Here is a 25,182-nt window from a genome sequence, read left to right on the forward strand (position 1 = left end):
AATCAATAAGATCGATAAGCCACTGGCTACACTAATCCAAAAGAAAAGAGAGAAATCCCAAATTCATAAAATTATGAATGAAAGGGGAGAGATCACAACTAACACCAAGGAAGTAGAAACAATCATCAGAAGTTACTACGAACAGTTATATGCCAATAAGCTTAGCAACCTAGATGAAATGGATGCATTCCTGGAAAAATATAAACTACCAAAATTGAACCAGGAAGAAATCGACAACCTGAATAGACCGATATCTAATAACGAGATTGAAGCAGTGATCAAAAATCTCCCAAAAAACAAGAGCCCAGGACCTGACGGATTCCCTGGGGAATTCTACCAAACCTTCCAAGAAGAAATAACACCTATTCTCCTGAAGCTGTTTCAAAAAATTGAAGCAGAAGGAAAACTTCCAGACTCTTTCTATGAAGCCAGCATTACCCTGATCCCCAAACCAGGCAAGGACCATACCAAAAAGGAGAATTTCAGACCAATATCACTGATGAATATGGATGCTAAGATTCTCAACAAGATCCTAGCCAACAGGATCCAACAACACATTAAAAAGATTATCCACCATGATCAGGTGGGATTCATCCCTGGGCTACAAGGATGGTTCAACATTCGTAAATCAATCAATGTGATACAACAAATTAATATGAGAAGAGAGAAGAACCACATGGTCCTCTCAATTGATGCAGAAAAAGCATTTGACAAAATCCAACATCCGTTCCTGATTAAAACGCTTCAAAGTATAGGGATAGAGGGAACATTCCTGAACCTCATCAAATCTATCTATGAAAGACCCACAGCAAATATCATCCTCAATGGGAAAAAGCTTGCAGCCTTCCCGTTGAGATCAGGAACAAGACAAGGATGCCCACTTTCACCACTCTTGTTCAACATAGTATTAGAAGTCCTAGCAACAGCAATCAGACAACAGAGAGAAATAAAAGGTATCCAAATTGGTAATGAAGAAGTCAAACTCTCTCTCTTCGCAGATGACATGATTCTTTATATGGAAAACCCAAAAGACTCCACCCCCAAACTACTAGAACTCATACAGCAATTCAGCAGCGTGGCAGGATACAAAGTCAATGTGCAGAAATCAGTGGCTTTCTTATACACTAACAAGGAAAATACAGAAAGGGAAATTAGAGAATCGATTCCATTTACTATAGCACCAAGAACCATAAGATACCTGGGAATAAACCTAACTAAAGAGGTAAAGGATCTATACTTGAGGAACTATAGAACACTCATGAAAGAAATTGAAGAAGACACAAAAAGATGGAAGACCATTCCATGCTCTTGGATCGGAAGAATAAACATCGTTAAAATGTCTATACTGCCTAGAGCAATCTATACTTTTAATGCCATTCCGATCAAAATTCCACCGGCATTCTTCAAAGAGCTGGAGCAAATAATCCTAAAATTTGTATGGAATCAGAAGAGACCCCGAATCGCTAAGGAAACGTTGAAAAACAAAAATAAAGCTGGCGGCATCACCTTACCTGATTTCAAGCTTTATTACAAAGCTGTGATCACCAAGACAGCATGGTACTGGCATAAAAACAGACACATAGACCAGTGGAACAGAGTAGAGAGCCCTGATATGGACCCTCAACTCTATGGTCAATTAATCTTCGACAAAACAGGAAAAAATATACAGTGGAAAAAAGACAGTCTCTTCAATAAATGGTGCTGGGAAAGCTGGACAGCTATATGTAGAAGAATGAAACTCGACCATTCTCTTACACCGTACACAAAGATCAACTCAAAATGGATAAAAGACCTCAACGTGAGACAGGAATCTATCAGAATCTTAGAGGAGAACATAGGCAGTAATCTCTTCGATATCAGCCACAGCAACTTCTTTCAAGATACGTCTCCAAAGGCAAAGGAAACAAAAGCGAAAATAGACTTCTGGGACTTCATCAAAATCAAAAGCTTCTGCACAGCAAAGGAAACAGTCAAAAAAACAAAGAGGCAACCCACGGAATGGGAGAAGATATTTGCAAATGACAGTACAGACAAAAGGTTGATATCCAGGATCTATAATGAACTCCTCAAACTCAACCCACACGAAACAGACAAACACATCAAAAAATGGGCAGAAGATATGAACAGACACTTCTCCAATCAAGAAATACAAATGGCTATCAGACACATGAAAAAATGCTCATCATCATTAGCCCTCAGGGAGATTCAAATTAAAACCACATTGAGATATCACCTTACACCAGTTAGAATGGCCAAAATTAACAAAACAGGAAACAACATGTGTTGGAGAGGATGTGGAGAAAGGGGAGCCCTCTTGCACTGTTGGTGGGAATGCAAGTTGGTGCAGCCTCTTTGGAGAACAGTGTGGAGATTCCTCAAGAAATTAAAAATAGAGCTTCCCTATGACCCTGCAATTGCACTCCTGGGTATTTACCCCAAAGATACAGATGTCGTGAAAAGAAGGGCCATCTGTACCCCAATGTTTATAGCAGCAATGGCCACAGTCGCCAAACTATGGAAAGAACCAAGATGCCCTTCAACGGATGAATGGATAAGGAAGATGTGGTCCATATACACTATGGAGTATTATGCCTCCATCAGAAAGGACGAATATCCAACTTTTGTAGCAACATGGACGGGACTGGAAGAGATTATGCTGAGTGAAATCAGTCAAGCAGAGAGAGTCAATTATCATATGGTTTCACTCATTTGTGGAGCATAACCAATAGCATGGAGGACAAGGGGCGTTAGAGAGTAGTAGGGAATTTGGGTAAATTGGAAGGGGAGGTGAACCATGAGAGACTATGGACTCTGAAAAACAGTCTGAGGGGTCTGAAGTGGCGGGGGGGGTGGGAGGTTGGGGTACCAGGTGGTGGGTATTATAGAGGGCACAGCTTGCATGGAGCACTGGGTGTGGTGAAAAAATAATGAATACTGTTTTTCTGAAAATAAATAAATTGGGAAAAAAAAAAAAAAAAAGAGCTTTTTCCTATCTTTTCTTCCACAAATTCTAGTTCCAGGTCTTACAATTAAATTTTAATCCATTCTGATTTAATTTTTTTGAGTAGTATAAGATATGATCCATCTTCATTTCTTTGTATGTGGCTATCCTATTTTTTTCAGTATCATTTATTCAAGAGACTATCCTTTTTCTATTGTGTGTTCTTGCCTCCTTGTCAAGGATTAGTTGACCATATACACATGGGTTTATTTCTGGGCTCCCTGTTCTGTTCCACTGTTATATGTGCTTTTTAAAAAATATCTGTATCATATTGTTTTGATTACTGTATCTTTGTAATATAGTTTGAAATCAATATGTGTGATGCCTATAGCTTTGTTTCTCTTAAAGTTGCTTTAGTGTTTCAGTACAAATTTTAGGATCATTTCTCTTTCTGTGAAAAGTGCCATTGGAATTTTGGCACAGATTGCATTGATTTTGTAGAATAATTTGGGTAAATGGACATTTTAACACCACTATTTCTTCTAACCCATAAACACAAGATTGTTCCATTAATTTGTGACTTCTTCATTTGCTTTCATCAGTGTCTTATAGTTTCTAGCATATAGGTCTTTCACCTCCATGTTTGAATTTATTCCTAAGTATTCTGTTATTTTTTGATGCTATTTTAAATGGAATTGCTTTCTTAATTTTTCTTTCAGAGAGTTTATTATTAGTGTATAGAAATGCAAGTGACTTGTGTGTGTTGATTTTATATCTGGCAAATTTACTGAATTCATTATTCTAATACATTTTTGGTAGAGACTTTAGGATTTTCTATATATTAGATTATGTCATCTACAAACAGGTAATTTTATTTCTTTTCTGATTTGGATGTCTTTATTTTTTTCTCTTTACTAATTGCTGTGGCTAAGACTTCCAGAACTTTATTGACTTGACAATAATGTTTTCGATGTTTTATCTCTGATCTTAGAGGAAAGGTTTTTAACTTTTTACCATTGAGCATGATGTTAGCTGTGGGTTTGTGATAAATGACCTTTATTATGATGAAATACATTCCTTCTATACCTAATTTGTTGAGAGTTTGTATCATGAAAGAATGTTGAATTTTGTCAAATTGCTTTTTCTGCTTCTATTGAGATGATCATGTGATTTTTAGCCTTCATTTTGTTAATAGATTAACACTGATTGATTTCTATATGTTAAACCATCTTTACATCCCAAGGATAAATCGCATTTGATCATGGTGTATAATCCTTTCAGTGTGCTCTTTAATTTGGTTTGCTAACATTTCTTTGAGTATTTTTGCATCTTTGTTAATCAGGGATGTTGACTTATCATTTTCTTGTCTTATGGTGTCCCTGTCTAGATTGGTGTCAGGGTAGTGCTGGTTATGAGGAGAATTTGAGAAGGATTGATATTAATTCTTCTTTACATATTTGGTAGAATTCACCAGTGAAGCCATCTGAGCTTTTATCATTGGGAGATTTTCAATTACTGATTCCATTTCCTTATTTGTTATTGGTCTGTTCAGATTTTCTATTACTGTATGCTATATACTGTATACTGTATACTGTAACTTGTAAGCTTCCAGTAATTTATCCATTTCTTCCAGGTTATCTGATTTGTTGGTTTGTAATTATTCAATGTGTCTCTTGTGGTCTTTTGCATTTCTGTTGTCAGTTATAATGTCTCCCCTTTCATTTGTAATTACTGTTTTGTTTGTTTGTTTTTGTAATTACTGTTTGTGTCATCTTTCTTTTTTTCCTTGGTGAGCCTAGTTAAGGGTTTGTCAATTTTGTTTATGTTTTCAAAAACTCAACTCTCAAGTTTCATTGATTTCTTTTTTTTTTAAGATATAATTTATTTATTTGACAGAGACACAGTCAGAGAGGGAACACAAGCAGGGGGATTGGGAGAGGGAGAAGCAGGCTTCCCGCTGGCAGGGAGCCCGACTAGGGGGTGAATCCCAGGACCTTGAGATCATGACCTGAGCTAAAGGCTTAACAACTGAGCCACCAGGTGCCCCAGTTTCATTGATTTCAATTGGTTTTTCTTTTTATTTTTTTTCTAGTCTCTATTTCATTTATTTCTGCTCTAAAAGTTATTATTTTCTTCCTTCTAGCTTTGGGATTTGTTCTTCTTTTTTTAGTTCCTTGAGGTATAGTTGTAAGTTGTGTATTTAATATCTTTTCATTAATGTAGGCATTTATCACTATAACTTTCCTCTTAGACCTACTTTTCCTGTATCCAGAAGACTTTTTTTTTTGTAGAAATGATATAGTTTTATCATTTTCCCTGTTGCTTCTTAATCCACTGAAAATAATTTCATAATATAATATTTTTGGCACCTTCTCTGTTACTTTCTTTGGTTTCTATTTCTTTAGGCAACAATGGCTTGATCTTTAGTAACAAACTTTCACTTGTTAAACTACAAAGGAAAGCTTGTACCATGAAAGGTCCCAAATTAGTCTGTGCTTACAAACTTCACTGATAACTGCTTGCAGATTTGCAGCTATCTAGTCACTTGGCATATCCAGTGTTGCTATTTTGGTCTCGAGAAAGTTCTCCCTTTCTTCATCTACCTTAATTTCATGTCCTGTTTTAAATAATTCAAGCATTTTGGGGATGTCACAGCCAATGGAATTTCGAGTTAGTTTTGGAAATCTTTTTTTCAGCTTTTCCTTTAATGGATTAAGCTTCAGCATTATTTCTGGAACAGCTACATAAAAGTCTGATTGAATTTCATCATCCAAAATCTTCTGAATCAGATTAATTCTTCCTGCAAATGCAGCTCCATGTTCTTCTGCTATTTTAATCTCTGATGCATTCCCTGTAAATACAGAACTTTATTGATTTCTGAAATGAATGGGTATGGCAAACGAAGAACACTGGCAAATGGCTCCTCTTTTTTCTTCTTCTCCAGTGCCATATCCAGTGTCAAATCAAGATAAATCCCCTTGCTTTGGATTAGTAGAGTCTGGAATTTGGAAATTTCTTAAGTAACTGAATAGCTTTCTCCACCTTATATATCTGCCTTGGATATAAGTGCTTTAAGTAGATATCATCTTCAGGTTCACCTTCCATAAAGGAGTATGACTTTATTCTTTCAATTCTCATCTGATACTTTGTCTTTCACACATTTTTTTGTTTTCTTTGCAGGCTTTGTAGCAGCAGCAAAATGTCTGCTGGGCCCCTGAACGTATACAGAACAAGGATAAAGAGGTGTCCGATAAGCCATCTTGGAAAGACTACGCTTTTGATGATGGATGTATCAAGACTCTACCGAGGCATCTTACAGTGATCACCATGTTGACCATTCTGGATTGTGTTCTGTATCCAGTAAGTTTTGATATGATGTGTTTTTATTTTCATTTGTTTAAAGATTTTTTTCACTTATTTGACCAATTGGCAGTTCAGGAGTGTATGGTTTCATTTCCACTTGTTTGTGAATTTTCCAGTTTTTCTCCTATTATTGATTTCTAGTGGGCAGAAAAGACGTTTGTTATGATCTCAGTCTTCTTAAATTAGTTAACACTTGTTTTGTGACATAAAATATGTTCTATCTTGGAGAATGTTCCGCACGTGGTTGAGAAGAATGTGTATTCTCCTGCTGTTGAACAAAATGTTGTGTATATATATATATGTCTGTTAGGTCTGTTTTGTCCAGCTTATAGTTCAAGTCCATTATTTCTGTATTGATTTTCTGTCTGGATGATTTATCCATTTTTGAAAGTGGGGTATTTAGGTTTCTTATTATCACTGTATTGCTATTTGTTTCATTTTGTTTTGTTTATTAACATATATTCTTTGTTTCAGGGATACAGGTCTGTGATTTCTCAGTCATACACAATTCATAGCACTCAACATAGCACATACGCTTCCCTATGTCCATCACGCTGCCACTGCACCCCTCCCGCCCCACCTTTACTCCAGCAACACTCAGTTTGTTTCCTGAGATTAAGAATCTCTTTGCCTTGTTTCATTTTTCCATCGCTTTCCCTATGATCCTCTGTCTTGTTTCTCAAATTCCTCATATCAGGGAGATCATATGGTAATCTTTCTCTGACTGACTTATTTTGCTTAGCATAATACCCTCTGGTTCCATCCATGTTGTTGCAAATGGCAAGATTTCATTTTTTGATGGCTGCATAATATCCCATTGTATGTATATATGTGTGTGTATATATGTATATGTATATATATACATATACACCACATCTTCTTTATCCATTCATCTGCTGATGGACATCTAGGCTTTTTATCATAGTTCGACTATTGTGGACAGTGCTGCTATAAATATTGGGGTGCACATACCCTTTCAGATCACTACATTTGTATCTTTGGGGTAAATACTCAGTAGTGCAATTGCTGGGTCTTAGAGTAGCTCCATTTTCAACTTTTTGAGGAACCTCCATACTGTTTTCCAGAATGGCTGCACCAGCTTGCGTTCCCACCAACAGTGTACGAGGGTTTCCCTTTCTCTGCATCTTCACCAGCATCTGTTGTTTCCTGACTTGTTAATTTTAACCATTCTAACTGGTGTGAAGTGGTATTGTGGTTTTGATTTGTATTTCCCTGATGTCTAGTGACGTGGAGCACTTTTTCATGTGTCTGTTGGCCATTTGTCTGTCTTCTTTGCAGAAATGTCTGTTCATGTCTTCTCCCCATTTCTTTTTTTTTTTTCAATTTATTTATTTTCAGAAAAACAGTATTCATTATTTTTTCACCACACCCAGTGCTCCATGCAAGCTGTGCCCTCTATAATACCCACCACCTGGTACCCCAACCTCCCACCCCCCCGCCACTGCAAACCCCTCAGATTGTTTTTCAGAGTCCATAGTCTCTCATGGTTCATCTCCCCTTCCAATTTACCCAAAAGCACGTACCCTCCCCAATGTCCATAACCCTACCCCTTCTCCCCATTTCTTGATTGGATTACTTGTTCTTTGGGTGTTGAGTTTGATAAGTTCATTATAGACTTTAGATACTAGCCCTTTATCTGGTATGTCATTTGCAAATATCTTCTCCCATTCTGTCAGTTGTCTTTTGGTTTTGTTGACTGTTTCCTTTGCTGTGCAAAAGCTTTTGATCTTGAGGAAATCCCATAGTTCATTTTTGTCCTTGCTTCCCTTGCCCATGGCGATGTTTCTAGGAAGAAGTTGCTGTGGCTAAGGCTGAAGAGGTTGCTGCCTGTGTTCTCCTCAAGGATTTTGATGCCTTCAAGTATTACTGTTTATTTTTGCCTTCAGATCTGTTCTTTATTGTTTAATGTATTTAGGTACTCTGATGCTGGATGCATATATATTTACAATTGTTATATACTTTTGATTGACCCCTTTATCATCACATAATGGCCTTCTTTGTTTCTTGTTATAGTTTTGACTTAAAGTTTACTTTTTCTGACATAAGTATAGCTACTCCTGCTCTCTTTTGGTTTTCATTTGCATGGACTGTCTTTTTCCATCCCTTTATTTTTAGCCTATGAATGTCCTTAAAGCTTAAGTGAATCTCTTATAGGCAGCATATCATTGGTCTTTTTCTTCTTTTTTTTTTTCCATTCAGCTACTCTATGTCTTTTAATTGGAAAATTTAAACCATTTAGATTTACAGTGATTATTGATAGATAAGCCCTTACTATCTCCACTTTGTTAATTGCTTTCTCATTTAGTTCTTTTTCTGTCCCCTTTTCTTCTCTTGTCATCTTTGTTTGTGAATTGGTGATTTTTTATAGTGGTATGCTTTAGTTCTTTTCTTTTTATTATTTGTATATCTATTACTGGTTTTTGTGATTACCTTGACACTTATATAAAATATCCAATATTTGTAATTGTCTTTTTAAGCTGACAACTTTACTTCATTTGCATAAAAAGTTCTGCATATTTACTTACTTCCCTCATTTTATGTTTTGGTGTCCCAATTTATATATTGTGTATCCATTAACGAAATTTTTTTCAGCAGTTCCCTTCTAACTTACATACTAGAGTTCAATATGATTTACAGATTCTTCAATTCCAGAACCCTTGTTTGGTTATTTTCTATTATTTCTGTGTCTTTGTTAAACTTCTTGCTTTTTCATGAGTTCATTGAATTGCCTACATTCCCTTGAATCTTCCTGAGTCTCCTTAAAATAATTATTTTGGATTGTTTTTCAGGTAACTCCCAAATTTCTATTTCTTTGGGATTAGTTACTGGAAAATTTTGTATTCTTTTAGAAGGGTCATGTTTTGATTTTTGTTTGTTTGTTTGTTTTGTTTCTTTTGATCTAATTCTGTTATCTATACTATTGCTGGGTCAATTTCAATTAATTAATTTCCTTTTCATTATGAATTGTGTTTTCTTGCAACTTTGCCTGACTACTAACTTTTTAAATAAATGCCACATATTGGAGATTATACTTTCTTTGGTTCCAAATATTGTTGCATTCCTATAAATATTCTTCAGCTTTGTTCACTGATGGTTATATTACTTGGAAACAATTGATCCTTTTAGTTCTTGTTTTTAAGCTTTTTTAGGCAGCACTTAGTTGAGGGCTAATTCTCCCCTAATTGATGCAAAACCCTTCTGATGTTACTACCTGATTTCCCATGAATTAGGAGATTTTTCACTGTTGCTGGTAGATACAAGCACTGTGCCTATCCCTGTGTGAATCCCAGGACTGTTCTCTTTAATCCTTTTAGATATTTCTTTTCCTAGCCTCATCTGATTTTCTTACATGCATGAGTTTTTCATTTTCAGCTGAATACTGAAGAGATCCTCTGCAGATCTCCAGAATTCTGTGTGTAGTTTTCTCCTCTCCAATATTCCTCTCTGTGAACTCTTAAGACCTTGGATTCCATGGATTTCCAAGTCCATCTCCTCAGTTTAGGGATAGTTCTGTCCTCAGCCATAAATAGTACATCTCCCTGTACTACCTGCCAGAAACTTTCTTTAGGCAGTAAGCTGTAGTTCTCTTGTTTGTTTCCTGTCTCTCTGGAAGCACTTTTGTTGTTGTTGCTGCCTAATGTCCACTGTATGTACAGCATTGTTTCATATATTTTGTCCTGCTTACAGTTATCTTAGATGAGATAGTAAATCTGGGCCAGAAGTGAAAGTTCAGTCTGCCTGGATTGTTTTAAGAGTACGAGATCCTATACATGATATTCCCTTTGAAAAGAAAATAATGACCTAAATATATGATATATTTTAATAGTTTTTAAAGTAATAGGCCAAGTTTATATCAGTTCTGATATAGGTGTATATATTTCTCAGGGGTATGTATGTAAATGTGCTAGTAATTGAGTTTCTGAATTAATAATTGGTACAACAGAGGTACTACTTCTACTAGAAAAAAAAAATCTAATGTTCCCAGTTATTGTACTCTTTTCTAAATGAACATATAATGGATAATTTGTTTCAGGGGTACAGGTCTGTGATTCATCAGTCTTTTTTTTTTTTTTTTTAAGATTTTATTTATTTATTTGACAGAGCGAGATCACAAGCAGGCAGAGAGGCAGGCAGAGAGAGAGGAGGAAGCAGGCTCCCCGCTGAGCAGAGAGCCCGATGTGGGCCTCGATCCCAGGACCCTGAGATCATGACCTGAGCCGAAGGCAGCGGCTTAACCACTGAGCCACCCAGGCGCCCTGTGATTCATCAGTCTTACACAATTCACAGCACTCACCATAGCACATACTCTCCCAGGTGTCCATCACCCAGCCACCCCATCCCTTCCACCTCCCTCCCCTCCAGCAACCCTCATTTTTTCCCTGTATACTCCTGTCTTAACATGCTTGGAATCACATGAAGCAGGTTACGTTTGGTATCTTTATTTCCACTTTTCCTATTTTCAGAGTTTTTCTCTTGCTACAAGGTAACTTATATTTCTGAGATTTGGAGACCTCTGGAATGAGTATTCCTGGTACATATTCCAGATTCTGCCTTTAATTCTCCATGTCACCTCCAGGGAGACTCATCTAACCATCTTTCATTTTTTTCATTAACTTTTGATAAAGACTAGGATAAATGAAAATCAATGGGGTTGTCAATAATCAAGAATAGTACTTATGATTTATTGAGTATCTTCCATGTGGCAGAGGTTCTATTATTTTCTCTAATTCCTTTAAAACCACTAACCATGAGGAAGGCCTTGGGGAATCAAGAGAGGACTTTCCAGAAGGTCTGCTTTCTCAGTTAGCTAATGAAGGATGAGTAGGAATTAGGTGAGATGAGGCATGGAGTGGGGCATCAGGCAGATGTTCTAGACAGAGAGAATGGCATATGAAAGGGCTTGGAGGCAAGAAAGAAAGTGACAAATTTGAGGAATTCCATCTTGTTTGGCTGAAGAACTTAAAAAGTGGAGGGAGGGTGGCGAAGATAGGGGGACGGGTAACAGATAAAATCAGAGAGGTAAGATAGATTCCAAGGGATTTGTAAATGATACTAAGGAGTTTGGGCTTTTTTTCTGAGGGCAGTGGAAAATTCTCATTGAAGTTTTGTCATATTACATTGCACAGAGAGGAAAATGGATTGAAAGAAGGAAAACTGAGTTATAGCCGTGGAAATGGAGAAAAGTGTATGTGGTTTTAAAAAATTCAGTAATTATTTATTCATGTACTCCCTCAGCCATTTATGTATTAAACATACATAATGATGGTCTGTTACATACTAGGCTTTCTGACTAAATAGTTACTAAACAAATAAGTGTTGAATTATTAAATTAGCTATCACTTATTAAGCACTTATTATATGCAGATGCTATGTTAAGTGTTTTACATAGATGCTGATACTGCCTTTAAATAGGTGACAAAACTGAAATAAAGTTCAAATATGCTAATGTCAGGGTAGATGGCAGAGCCAGGATTTGATTTCAGATCCGTTTGACATCTTGTCAGATTTGGTCATTTACTTAAATGACTCTTCTTTCACACATGAAAATTGTATTTATTATTTTTTCAAATCCAAAGATAAAACAATAAAATAAACTATTGTTTTGAGAACAATAAAATATTAATGATTTCTTTTTTGTTTTAATTAGCAACACATACGTTATTTGCCTGGGTTTCCATTGAAAATTGCCTTTGTTTTATAGGTAAGCAATAATTTTATATATCTGTAAATGAGCATTTAGGCAAAATTTGGGACATTCAAGCCCGAAATAAGTTCTTTATTCCCAAGACTTACTAGATGATGTTGAGGTTTTTTTTCTCCTTCTGTGTATATCCTTTGTTAATATTTATAAAGGATGTATTTAAAAGGGTAATTTTATTTTGAAATAGGAGAGGGGAAAATTCATGCTGTAATAATGTCAGAGTTTCCAGAGGAGTATGTTGTGAAATTGTTTGTTTAAACACATTTTATTTGGGGTTCAGTATGAATTTTCAATTGATGTTTTTTCAGATAAGAAAGCAGTAATTCAAACTCAATTATATAAACAAGGAGATCAGAGAGGATTTATCCTGAAGGGTATAAAATGAACCAAGAGCTTTTAGTCTGGGTCATTATATGATCAGCTCCCCAATGCAAAGTAAGGTAGGTGTCTACACTGAGAAGGCTTTGTGAAATGAAATGTTCTTATTCTAATTATTTTTTTTTCATTTTCACCATTTTAGTTGATATTCAAAAATGGCAAATGATAAGTGGTAATTTGCTTCTATAGAATCTAAGAACTCCAATTATTTCTCCAAAATTGTTCAGTGGTGAGTAAAGGTAGGTGAGCTATATAAGGAAAAGAAAAATTTCATTGACTTAAAATAGGAGGAATAACTGGTCAATTCCCTAATGAAGGCTAATTGATGTACCTGGCTTTCTTTTTCTATTTATATTTTGATTTCAACATTTTTAGCAATTAAATTGTCTGTATATTAAAATCTGTCAATGGCTATCTTTGATGATTATATACTTCTGTGAGAACTTATAGTAAATTCACTTTGGGTAGTGTCTAATGTATGTTCCCTGCCTTATAGTACATTTTGGTTTCCAGAAAGATATATTGTTTTAGTTTAGAAGCTCCTGGATTGCTCATAGAGTGGACAATTGATTCTTTTCATAGCATAGTAAGGAATTTGGTGAGAAAAGATTGGCAAAGAAAATTAGAAGAAGAGAGAGCAATGTGTTTATTAAGAATGAAGGTAATAAGAGCAAAAAAAAGGAGGAAAGGAGGGTAAGGTGGGGTAAGTGGCAAAGGAAAGAAGATATAATAAAGAAAAATGTTGAAAGTGTAGACAGATGGTCATGCCACTGAAAAAGGAATCTCATTATTCAGGGCCTGAAATCACATCATATTAGGGTCTTCTGTATTTAGGTTCTAAATAAATCATTTCTCATGATTTTAAAAGAGACAATTAAATTGCAGAGATTGGAGTCTAGGTGACAATAAAGGAGAAATTATGGCAGATAATATAGGGAAGTATTAACTAATACTGATTTATATAGTGTCATCATTACTAGGCTTTCTTCCATACCATTCCAAGAGCTTCACATATATTGTTTTATTCTTTTTATGATTTTAGGAAGGAGCATATGCAAAAATGAAGGCAAAAGATATTAAGTTGCTCTACACATAATTATAATGAAATCTAGAAGCAGAATTCTAGATCACTGAGTCTTTTTTTAAAAAATTTATTTTATTTTTTCAGTGTTCTAAGATTCATTGTTTATGCACCACACCCAGTGCTCCATGCAATACATGCCCTCCTTAACACCCACCACCAGCCTCCCCCATCCCCCTCCCCTCTCCTTCCAAAACCCTCAATTTGTTTCTCAGAGTCCACAGACTGTCATGCTTTGTCTCCCCCTCCAATTTCCCCCGACTGACTTTTCCTTTCCTTCTCCTAATGCCCTCCATATTATTCCTTATGCTCCACAAGTAAGACAGATGACTGACTCTTATAGAATAGGCACCCGATACTAATTTATCACATAGAATCACAATCTGTTTGTCTGAAAAGACCCTCTCAATCATCTTCTGGTTCTAAGCCCTCCTTTTATAGATGAGGAAATTGAGGCTCAGAAAGATTCTGTAGGTAAAGTTTTATTATTTGCAGCAAAGGGGAAAGAATAATTCTTACTTTTTTTGTATCCACAAAATTATACAGACTATATTGCTAGTAATTCAGCACTTCTAGTTTTTCCTTTTGTAAGTTTAGGGTTTTACATTTACAAAGAGGAACTTTGAAAAAATGTAGTATCTATAATGAATATGATAACAATGGGTAAAAGTTCTAAAATGGTGTTTTATCCTATAATTAAAAATAGGAAGAGAAACCTGAAGGGAGGGGAATCAGAGGGGGAGATGAACCACGAGAGACTATGGACTCCAGGAAACAATCTGAGGGTTTCAGAAGGAAGGGGGGTCCGGGGGATGGGGCAAGCCTAGTGATGGATATTAGGGAGGGCACATGTAATGATCACTGGGTGTTATACGCAAATAATGAAGGATTGAACACTGCATCAAAACTAATTATGTACTACTCTATGGTGACTAACATAATAAGAAAAATAGGGTTGGGTTTACTTGTCCCTCTGTGTTTTCCAGATGAGAAAATAAGGCCCAGACAGATTAAATTATTTTAGCCAATTTCTAATAGCTTCATGAGAGATATTGAAATAAAATTCTATTCCTTAACTTGAGGACTCTACACTAGATCACCACACATCTATTTTATGTAGAATTACAGAGCTAAAATATGTGAATTAATTATTTTTATGCAAAAACCCAGTAGTTGGCTGGCTAGAGAGGCAAGAACCATATGATACTGATGGCTGAGTATTTTCTGTCATTTTTAGAGGATCCTCTAGGTCTATGGCTCTAAAATAATGAAATCAATTCTGTACCATAGAGGGACCTCACATTTGTGAAGCACTTGAGAAAGCCAGACTCCATAAGCAAAGGGATTCTTATATTTTTCTCTTTAATTGAAATACAAAAAATTCTGAAGGATACTTCAATATGCAACACTTTATCTAAAGGAGTTAACCAGGAAAATATTTTACTGTATTACTTCACTTCCTTGTTTATACAGAGAAATTTTTGATAATTTTGTGTCTCAGAGTCATAATTTTACTCTTTCAGAGCACTTAGAACAGTATTTTTCTTATTAGTGCTCATATTTACCTCCTCTGCTTAGATTGTCAGCCCTTGATGTGAAGGACCATAGCTTATCCATTTTATATTTCTCTTTGCCTGGTTCAAATGCTCAGGATATATTTATCTAATTTATCTACCATTAGTCATAATAATATTACCCAGCTCATTATAATAACCAATTGATATTGAACAAACTATTCATTACACAGGTTCTATTGAGATACATATTCTCCTCTGTCTGACGCACAATGGACCCTCTGTTGTCGTCCATGCAGGCAAAACTTACACTACTTTTCCTGGCTAACCCACAGTGGGTATGTCCTTCATAGTATTTCTCTGTGTCAACCTGTATTTTTTGCTTCTATAGTTTTTTTTTTAAGATAATACTTTCCATACATTTTCTTAGTAAAATAATTTTTATTTGTCCAACTCCACTTCTTTCAACCATCAAAGAATATCCTCAGGGTTGTAAAAAGAGGAGTTTCTAGATTTCTGGGTTAGCCCTTTATCTAAATCACCAGTGGCGATTTTAGTTGACCTATTCTGAGTGTTCTCCAGCTTTGTCTTGTCTTCCTTTGTAGACATTGGATAGAATTATATGCAAGATGATTTGTGCTGAGATGGTAATGAAGTTGGATTATACTTTTTCTTGGTTTCTTTAGGCTTTCTGATTATAACCAGTTTGTTGGCCTTTTAAGTTAAGGAACTAAAGTTTTTAGAAAACTACAATTCTGAGAAAGACCCTACTGAGGTCTCACTTTTAGCAGACTTCTTATAATTAGAGGCAGGTATTTGGATTTTTTCCATGGAGTGAATTGTTTTACACTTAGTTGACATTATGTGTCTCTGCCACTGTTCTTTTGTGATGTTTCAGGCTTTCCTTTTCACTGCCCAGTGTTGCTAAGTGGCACTTGCAAGTAGGACCTTTACTATGTGAGTTCCTACGTTATGAGGTATGTGGCTCATAGTCACATCTAAATGCATAAAGAAAGGTTACTAAGAGTATTAACTATGCAAAAGCACCCAACATAGGGCATAGAATGAAGTAGGCATTCAATAGCTATAAATATTTACACACACACTTGAAAAAAAATATTTACACACACACACACACTTTTTCACTCAGTGGTGGGTATTAAGGAGGGCACATATTGCATGGAGTACTGGGTGTGCTGCATAAACAATGAATGCTGGAACACTGAAAAAATAAAATAAAATGAGAAAAAGTCCCTTCTATATGTCCTAAAGGATATATGTAATAGATTCTTTAATTTTTTTCTTTGATTTAGCATGACTGCTATCTACCTGATGTCCATGCTTTTTGGCCTTGCATGTGGGCAAGTGATGTCTTTTTGTTTTCCAACTGAGTATACGATGCATGTCGAAAGGAAAGAGTGTGCTTATTGCCTAACCATCAACACTACCATCTGTGCTGGATATTGTATGACACGGGTATGTAGTTCATCTCACTTCTTTTGGCTGTAAATTAGATAAACCTAGACTCAGTCCATTTCTATCCAGAAAGGAAATGAGATAAATAACAACCTTATTTCCTAAATCTAATGGTTATTGGCTCCTTAGAGGTAGAGCCCCCGGGTTAAAATATTATATGGATCTACTTAACACAATGGGTACAGATTTTACTCCCAGAATTTATTTAAACCTTATATTGTTCTCATAATCAAGGATAAAAGGAAGGTGTGTGTGTGTGTGTGTGTGTGTGTGTGTGTGTGTGTGTGATAAAGGATTCAGTGTGAATATGTTGAATTGGTACTGGGGAATGGGACTAAGGAATCCTCCCCCAGTCTTATTTGTGTCAAAGGAATATAAGTGAATTAACATTATGCTCCCTTTTCTGTTCTGTTCTTTCCTCAGGATATCAATGGCAAACTCTTTCTTCCCAAATATGCTCTGTCCCAGGATGTTTGTACATATAGAGACTTCATGTACAAGACTGTAGAAATACCAGGATGCCCACGCCATGTCACTCCCTATTTCTCCTACCCCGTAGCTGTAAGCTGTAAGTGTGGCAAGTGTAATACTGACTACAGTGACTGTATACATGAGGCCATCAAGACAAACTATTGTACCAAACCTCAGAAGTCCTATGTGGTGGGATTTTCTATCTAATTTCTATAGTGATGTAACTTGCAATTCAGTTAAATGTGTTCACCTGGAATAAAATTAATAAAATGTCAATATATTTCACAACACATTGTGTACATTTTGAGTACTATTTCACCCAAACCCATACCCACACATGCATCAAAGAACCTATTGGCTTTAGAAGAAAATGTGAGTGAAAGAGCCATATGAATTCATATGAGGGACAGTTTCCACATGAAAGGGCACAGTGCAGGTAAAATGACAAAGAGGGATATGAAATACTAACGAAAAGCAGGCTTGAGTTGGCTTTCTTTAACAGAAGACCATGACATGAGGTTTGTCTTGACATAGAAAATGGATATAGGGATGCTGCAGAGTTATAAGTGTAACGTGATCAGAAACTGAAGCAACACAGAGCATCAGTGTACTGGAGACATTTGCTTCCACAAGCTAGAAGCAGGACTGGAGAGGACATGGAGGGTAAAAAATATGTGAAATCTGCAACATAGCACTTTATTCTATTTACTCAAATGCACAGGATAGATCTTAACCAAAACTCAGCAGATAGTATATTCTATTCTAAAAACTGTTCTCTTTAATTTAATTACTCTGATGGGCCAACTGACTTATGAAAGTCATACCTCAAAAGCCTAGAAAAGAGGCCATGATCATTTTACATGTGGAAGTCTAAATCCTTTGTATTCTTTCAAGTAATAGGAGACACTTCTCAGTATTTATACCAAAAGCAACTTGTGCTGCTTTGGCTTTTGATGTCCTGAAAAATTAGTATGGTTATGAAAGACTTTAGGGATGGGGGAGAGTGCTAAGGGATTAAATAGCATAGAATCATCCTAAATTCTAATTTAAACCTTCGTAATATTGAAACACTATTTTCCAGCAAATGCACTTGGTAAGTGGCTGTTTATTTTTTTTCTTCCTTCCTTAGGCACTCTTTCATAGTTTCAATAGATGTGTGAAGTGAGACAGACCTAGTGCCCTGCAGACTTGACCTCAAAAAGATGATTTATCCTATATTTGCCCCAGATATATAGGATAAATCTCTGTCTAAACTGTCTAAACTGCTACCATTAGGGCAAAAATCAATTATCAGCTGGAATGGTTGGCTTTGCTGTATCCCACAGTCACTGGCTGAATTCAAAGGGGCATCTTGTAAATGTCTACATGCATTCAGTACATAGTGTATGTAGCTCTCTTTCTCTCCCCCCCACCGTGTGTGTGTGTGTGTGTGTGTGTACAGATGGTAATGTCAATGGGTTAGTGCCAAGCTCATGTTCTGCCAATGGGGAGGGAATAGTTGTACATTTATATACCAAGTCAGGGGTCCACATTATGCTTACCTTAATATTTGAGGTTGATATTTGCATAGTCTTTAAATATTAATCTGAATTTTGGGTTCTCATATCACACGATAACATGAACACTTAAAGCTGCAGGATTATAACATCCCCTCTAAAAACTGTGTATCAAACATAGATCTCTGACCAATGAGTAAAATGTCTGATGTTCAAACCTAACTGGCACTAATCGCATATGACTTTCATGGAACCTGAAATTGTCAAACCATGTTGGGGCATGAGAGCTCCCCCTCTGAACAAGATTTCCTTTTATTAATTTTCACATTTTGATCAAGATCTTTCTTTGAAAGCATCACTGATCAAAAGTCAAGTTCTTTCTATTTTATGGTTTCGTCTCTTGGTACCAGGAAGGACTTTTCCTGGTTGTCATGTCCTATGTTGGAGGGAATGTGCATAACAGTTAGAAACCACTTCTGGTCATATCTGAGCAGCAAGGAAGGTTAGCAGGGAGAAACTCTCAGGTACTTCTCATCTAAAGTCTATCTTTTCAGGGCACCTGTGTAGCTCAGTCGGTTAGGTATCCTGACTCTTGATTTTGGGTCAGCTCATGATCTCAGGGTTGTGAGATTGAGCCCTGTGCAAGGCTCTGTGCTCAGTGGGCAGTCTGCTTGAGATTCTCTCCCCCACCCCATGTGCTCGCTCCCTCCCTCTCTCTCTCTCTCTCTCAAGTAAGCAAATCTTTTTTTTTTTTTTAAAAAGCCTATTTTTTTCAAGGTTTTAAGTGTTGGAAGTAACCCAGAAGGTAACATCATTTTATTGGATAAGTGGCTTTTAAAATAAGTTTGGTGGTAAAGAAAATACAAAACTTAACATAATTATATGCAAAAGAAATAGCAATTCCAAATTGTATGATGGTTTTAAACCAGGACTCTAGATCTGAAAATAACCAACTGAAATATTTATTGGCATTTATTCCAGTTATGGGGAGAGTTGTTCTCCCTGTGAAGGCAAACCTGAAGTCATGCATGCCTCCTAGAAGTCTCTGCTTAAAGCGACCACGAAAGCAGACTAGTACTGCAGGAGTACTGCAGGAGCACCCTGGAAGAACTAACTGAGTGAATTTGGGAAGACGGAGTGCAGATATAAGCATGAATCAGCAGTTGATGAACTTTTTGAAAAATAGCAGAACTTCAAAGATGTTTTAAAACACTATCTCAAAAGAACTGTTTGAAGCCAAATGTGTTATTGATAACACAACCTGTAAGGTTGCAAATTCAGAAACCATAAGTCTGGTTAAAAATCCAAAGTCAGTTAATAGTTTAGATAAAAGAAAATTTTTGTGAACTCTGAAAATTCTAACCCTTCAGAAAAAGCAAGTGAGAATTAGTATGAATTTGAAGTGAATAATGAAATGATTTCTGAAAGGCCATAATCAATAGACTGGGTTCTTCTCTTTTGCAAGGGCTTGGGAAATGCAGAAAAGGAGTCTTTCCACAGAAAAAGCAGAGAAAAAAAAAAAAACCGGTGTAAGAAAAAGATATATAGACCCGTCCAGACATCTTGGAAAAGCTGTCTCATCAGATGTGTCTACTTCAATTCCAGTAAATATTTACTTTCAGGTCACCAGATGGTGTGCAGTCAGGCTGTGGTATTTTCTTCAGATGCATCATGTGAATCCAAGAGTCTGTTACCTGGAGTTTGGCAGCACAAAGGTGGTTAGCAATTCCTGATAATTACAGGCCTGTCCTGCGAGGTCAGAAGTCTTTCTGGAGGTGTCTTTCCTGACAGATGAAAGGGTGCGAGTTATGATACTTAATGTCATTGTCTCCTGGGAGTGCACTTCCTCATTCAGGGACACAGCGATGACAGCGGGGGTGGAGTAGGCCAGTAGGTGGAGTGGCAGGTTGTAGGGTGCAGCACAGCCACAGGGCATGGAGTACCTGCTGGGTGTGGGCAGGTTCATGTTTGCTTCTTCAGCATCTGGGTCTGGGGGGTGAGGCCTGCTCCTCCTGGAAAGGTGTGATTTGGTGATTGAGTAGGAGTTGACTCTCATTGGGACCACTTGTGGTCCCACACTACACAAGTGTAGTGTGTCCCACTGGGGTGTCCATGTCTGTTCCCACCTCAATTTTTACCTCCTAGCCAGGATTCCTGCCTGTCCTTTCTCTAAGTGCCCCTCACCCTCTACCACCCCAATCATTTTCAATTCAGATGATGGAGGTAGACATTATATTTAGACTCAACCAACCCTGACTGATTGAGGGATGAGCATGTGAACTGATCTCTTCTAGTTGGAGTCAGTCTCAAGACTTTTATTGTAACTTGGGCAAAGAGGACAAAACCCTGTTGGGATTTGTAAGCTGTGAGCCTAGAGCCACTTCTGGCCATGTTTGGCATCTCCTGGAAACAGCCAGTCTGGGAATAAAGCCAACACAGAGGACAGAGTGAAGGAGAGAGAGACCTAATGATATCATTTGAGTCTAATCAGAAGCTGGCTTCAATTCTAAATGAAATTGTAACTTTTAATCAGAACTGCTTAAGCTAGTGGGAGTTGGGTTTCTGACACTAGCAACTGAAGAGTACTGACTGATTTGGCATATTTCCCATTAGTTTCAAAAGATCCCATCCCACATTTCCTCCAGGACTTTGCTGTTTTCTCTTTTCTGTTGCTTCCTATTTATTGACTTTTTCTGCTCAGCAAGATCTCCTCAGCAAGAATCATTCTTCAATCTCTTCCTGAATAAAAAAGAAAAAGCAAAAACAACTAAATAATCTTAGGATCTTAGAAGACCTAGGATCTTCTTGTGAGCCTGCACAAACTTCTGTTTATTAGCTCTTCTTTCTTTGAATTCTTATTCGTGTGTGTGTGTGTGTGCGCGCGCGCAAAAATTCCATCTTAATCTGTTTGGGCTGTTATAACAAAATACCACAGACTGGGTAGCTTATAGACAACAGAAACCTATTTTGGAGGTTGGGAAGGTCATGGTGCTCAGCATGGTCTTATTCTAGTGAGAGATTTTTTTTCTCATTCATAACTGGTCCTTCTCAGCTGTGTCCTCACTTGGTGGAAGGGCCAAGAGATCTCTGTGGGGTCTTTTATAAGAACATTAATCCCATGAGAGTGGAGCCCCCACTCTCATGACTTAGGAACCTCCAAAAGACCTCCTAATACCATTATATTGGGCATTTGGATTTCAATACATGAATTTTAGGGAGAAAAAACTTCAGACTACAGCAAGCCTCCTATACTGATCATTTTATTTCCTCACTTCTCATTCTCTTCTCAACCCACTATGATTTGACTTCCACTCCTATCTTCCTTTGAAACTGTTTCTGGTAAGGTTAACGATGACTTACTAATAGTCCAATATATGGGTTCTGATCTTCTCTGACCTCTGTGCTACCCTAGAGGGCCCAGTGGAGGTCATATATCTGGATTCAAAACACAATACATCCATGGCATTTGTAATCAGTCCTAATGAGGCTGATGTCAACATTTTCTCTTTTCAAGCCTTTTCTTGCTACCCTTCTCTGTGATGAGTAGAAATCCATGCTATGGTCTAGCAGTCAACTGTAATGTAGTTCTGAACTATACTTCTTCTGGAAGTGTAATTTTGCTTTGTGCTGTTTAAGAGTGAAGTTTGCACATTTTGTGAAAGAAGAGCTAGGGCTGTGATAATATTACACTATCATGTATTTTCTATCTATATAATCTATCCTGTTGACACTTTGGACACTGGTAAATGTAGAACATATGAGAAACTACCCATTTCAACAAAAGATGGTTTAGATGGCACCTATTGAAAGAATGCAGGTAGCTGATGGAGACCCTCCAGCCCGAGATGGAGGAATGGATGGGGAATAAAGAACTTTTGGGGGATTTAAACTTTACTGGAGTAGAGGATTCTAGTTTTTTAAACTTTCTCACTGAGGTCTTCAACATGAAAGGCTACCCATATTGTTCAAATATGGGCACTACTACTTTTACGTTGCAGATTCCTAGACTAGAATTCTAGCTCAGACTCCTTTCCTGAGCTTCAGTGTGTGTATCTAGTGCCTGATTATGTATCCTCTTGGATGTCCTATAGTCCTCTCCAACTGGCTTCAACTTCCTTCCAACTGCAGTCTGCTTTTTCTCCTGGGCCCCACCATCCCTTAACTGTCAGGAAACCTGGGAATGATTCCAGGTTCCTCTTTCCCTACATTGCCCCTATATCTATCTACTTTTTTTTTTTTTAAAGATTTTATTTATTTGTTAGAAAGAGAGAGAGAGAGCACACAAGCAGGCAGAGAGGCAGCAGACGTGGAGAGAGAAGCAGTCTCCCTGCCGAGCAAGGAGCCTGATGCGGTACTTGATCCCAGGACCCTGGGATCATGACCTGAGCCGAAGGCAGAAGCTTAACCCACTGACCACCCAGGCGTTGCATCTATCTACTTCTTGGTAGGAATCCCAGTATGTAAGTTAGAAATCCTCATGAAATCCTCTGGCCTTTGCCCTCCAATCATTGTTCATACTAAGTGATTTTTGAAAGGTGCAAATTTGATTTTGTAGCTCATTGTTTAAAATTTATGCCATGATAGCTGTACAAATATAAGACTCCTTGGACCAGTTTAATGACCCTTTATCTTCCCAGTTCTTGACATGCTCTCTTGGAATTCTTCCATGCTGTCTCTTTCAGGGTCTTCTTGATGTTGTTCCCCAAGTGATCTGCTTTTCTTCTCTACTGCTGTTACTTTTTATTTGAATAATTTGTATGAGTTCTTCAGGACTCAGTTTAGAGACCCCAAAATTCAGAAAAATCTCTCTCCCCTGACCATCCTCTCCAAGGTAGAGAGGGTCTACTTTTGGTTAATGAATATCATAGCACTTACCTCATGGGAATTATATTTGCCTGTTTTTCCCCCTTACTCTAAATTCCTTGAAGGCAGACTTCTCTTGTTCATCTTAGCATATCACTATCTTCTAAAGAGTTTTGTCAAATGTATAAAATAGTAGTCCTCAAACAAAGTAAAACAAATTCTAATATTAGAGTGGGTTGCATCTTACAAGGCAGAGCTGGTCCAGAGGAAAATATAGGAACTCTGGCTCTGGCTATTGATATCAAATCTTTGAATTAAAATAGAATTGGGAAATACATCAAAAGCTATTCATTAATTCTACAAATTAATATTTTCAAATAGGTATTTGGCATGATGCAGAAGTATCTTCAGTTGTGCAAGATGATGCATATTTGATTTATAATTAACAAAAATTTTCATCAGTGTAATAACAATTTAGATAATATTCATTAGTTGCCAGGTTTGCTTACCTCAAAGTTGGTTATTTGGTAAATTTCTTCTATTTAATATAAGTAAAATAATCAGTAAATTATGCAAGAAAACAAAACAGAACAAAACAAATCCCAAAGATTCAGATGGGTTTCTGGCACATTAACTAAAAATTTTATGAAATCAGCATAAATTTCGCTTTGCAACATTCAGGACATATTACTTCTAAACTTTATGCTTTCCATATCCTCAGGAGACAGCCATTGGAAAAGAGGTTACCTGAGATGTATTTAACTTTTGTTGACAGTGAGGACACCAACAAAATGATTAATAACATTTTGCATTAGTTAGTCTTTTTACCTTTCAATGAACATGTACACATAATAACTTAGATACATTTTATAGGAAAAAATAATCATTTTGAAAGTAGAAATTTTTGTGCCCCTCAAAATACACCTTAATAGAAATTTGATTTTGAGGAGTTCAAATAAGATGATGTAGTTAATTGATGGCTTCAGGGCCCTCGAATGCTCTCTCATAGGGATGTGTAAGATACGGTTGCTGAAATCAGGGGGCTGGTGGTCAAAGGGGATGTCAACACAGTAATGAACCAGGCAAGTTCTTGAATGCCCAAGGGTACCTCTTCCTTTTAATCTTTGATAGTCATTTCAGAGGGGAAGATATGTTATCTCCTTCACTGTCCTCTTCCCACAAGCCTCTTCTCTTTAAGTAAACCTATTAATGGGGCACACAGGGAAAGGAGAGCAACTCTCCTGGATGACTGTGTGTAGGATTACACTGGTCCCTGTATCAGTGTATAGCTTTACCGATTGAACCCTCGACAACAAAGGAGATATTCTGGGGAAAAGATGTATAATCTGGAAGGGAAAATGTTAATTGAAATCTAACTACTTGCACAAAATTCCTTAGGATGTTACTTTTATATCTAGCTCCTCATAGTCCCACTACAGAAGGGTTACTACTCTTTCCTTTTTTTTTTTTTTAAGCTATATTGTTTGGTAGTTGGACATTTAGATAAGTTGTGTAAAGATGTGTATAAAGATACAATAGAATTTTAAGAGAAATCAAACAAGAATTCCAGTACATAGAAAATTTAATTTAAAATAACTTAAAATAGTTCATCAAGAAATTTTAATTCAGTGCCTTGGTACCAGATGCTTAAGTTTGGGTCTGATCTCAAATCAGTTCAGATAAATAGCTATAACCAAAAATTTATATATATGAATATGTATATATATGTACCCATATATGTATACATGTATGTATGTATGTCTGTATACACATTCATGCATACATATATTAACTTATTTATGTATATATTCAAGAGTTATAAATTCAAGACACATATAGATTCAAGATATATAGGAATTCAAGATACATATAGATTTACGGTATATAAAAATCTGCCCTCACTCGGAGGTGGAATTCTTTAGCTTTACTCACAGCAC

General features: G+C 36.7%; 1 protein-coding gene and 1 pseudogene across 6 annotated transcripts; one reads left to right on the forward strand and one right to left on the reverse strand.

The window, feature by feature from the left end:
- Positions 1–5,287: 5,287 nt before the first annotated feature.
- Positions 5,288–6,279, reverse strand: LOC122900363 (annotated as a pseudogene).
- Positions 6,256–17,211, forward strand: TSHB (thyroid stimulating hormone subunit beta). Of its 6 annotated transcripts, none has more exons than XM_044238972.1 (6): positions 6,256–6,301; positions 11,973–12,026; positions 12,335–12,466; positions 12,547–12,643; positions 16,313–16,475; positions 16,899–17,211. In XM_044238972.1, exons 5-6 carry the CDS (start codon positions 16,314–16,316, stop codon positions 17,151–17,153), a joined length of 417 nt encoding a protein of 138 aa, XP_044094907.1. In that variant the 5' UTR covers positions 6,256–6,301; positions 11,973–12,026; positions 12,335–12,466; positions 12,547–12,643; position 16,313; the 3' UTR covers positions 17,154–17,211. The 6 variants fall into 6 exon arrangements, with proteins under 6 accessions (XP_044094907.1, XP_044094909.1, XP_044094911.1 ...); XM_044238974.1 differs by having other exon boundaries at positions 12,547–12,633; XM_044238976.1 differs by lacking the exon at positions 12,547–12,643.
- Positions 17,212–25,182: the final 7,971 nt, after the last annotated feature.

Source organism: Neovison vison, chromosome 2 (genome assembly GCF_020171115.1).
Source record: "Neovison vison isolate M4711 chromosome 2, ASM_NN_V1, whole genome shotgun sequence".
Lineage (NCBI taxonomy): Eukaryota > Metazoa > Chordata > Mammalia > Carnivora > Mustelidae > Neogale > Neogale vison.

Excerpts from the sequence above, each read along its gene's own strand:
- TSHB (XM_044238972.1), top strand. The coding sequence starts at position 16,314 with ATGACTGCTATCTACCTGATGTCCATGCTTTTTGGCCTTGCATGTGGG. Across the intron at positions 16,476-16,898 it reads CTGGATATTGTATGACACGG|GATATCAATGGCAAACTCTT; the intron begins GTATGTAGTTCA and ends TTCTTTCCTCAG.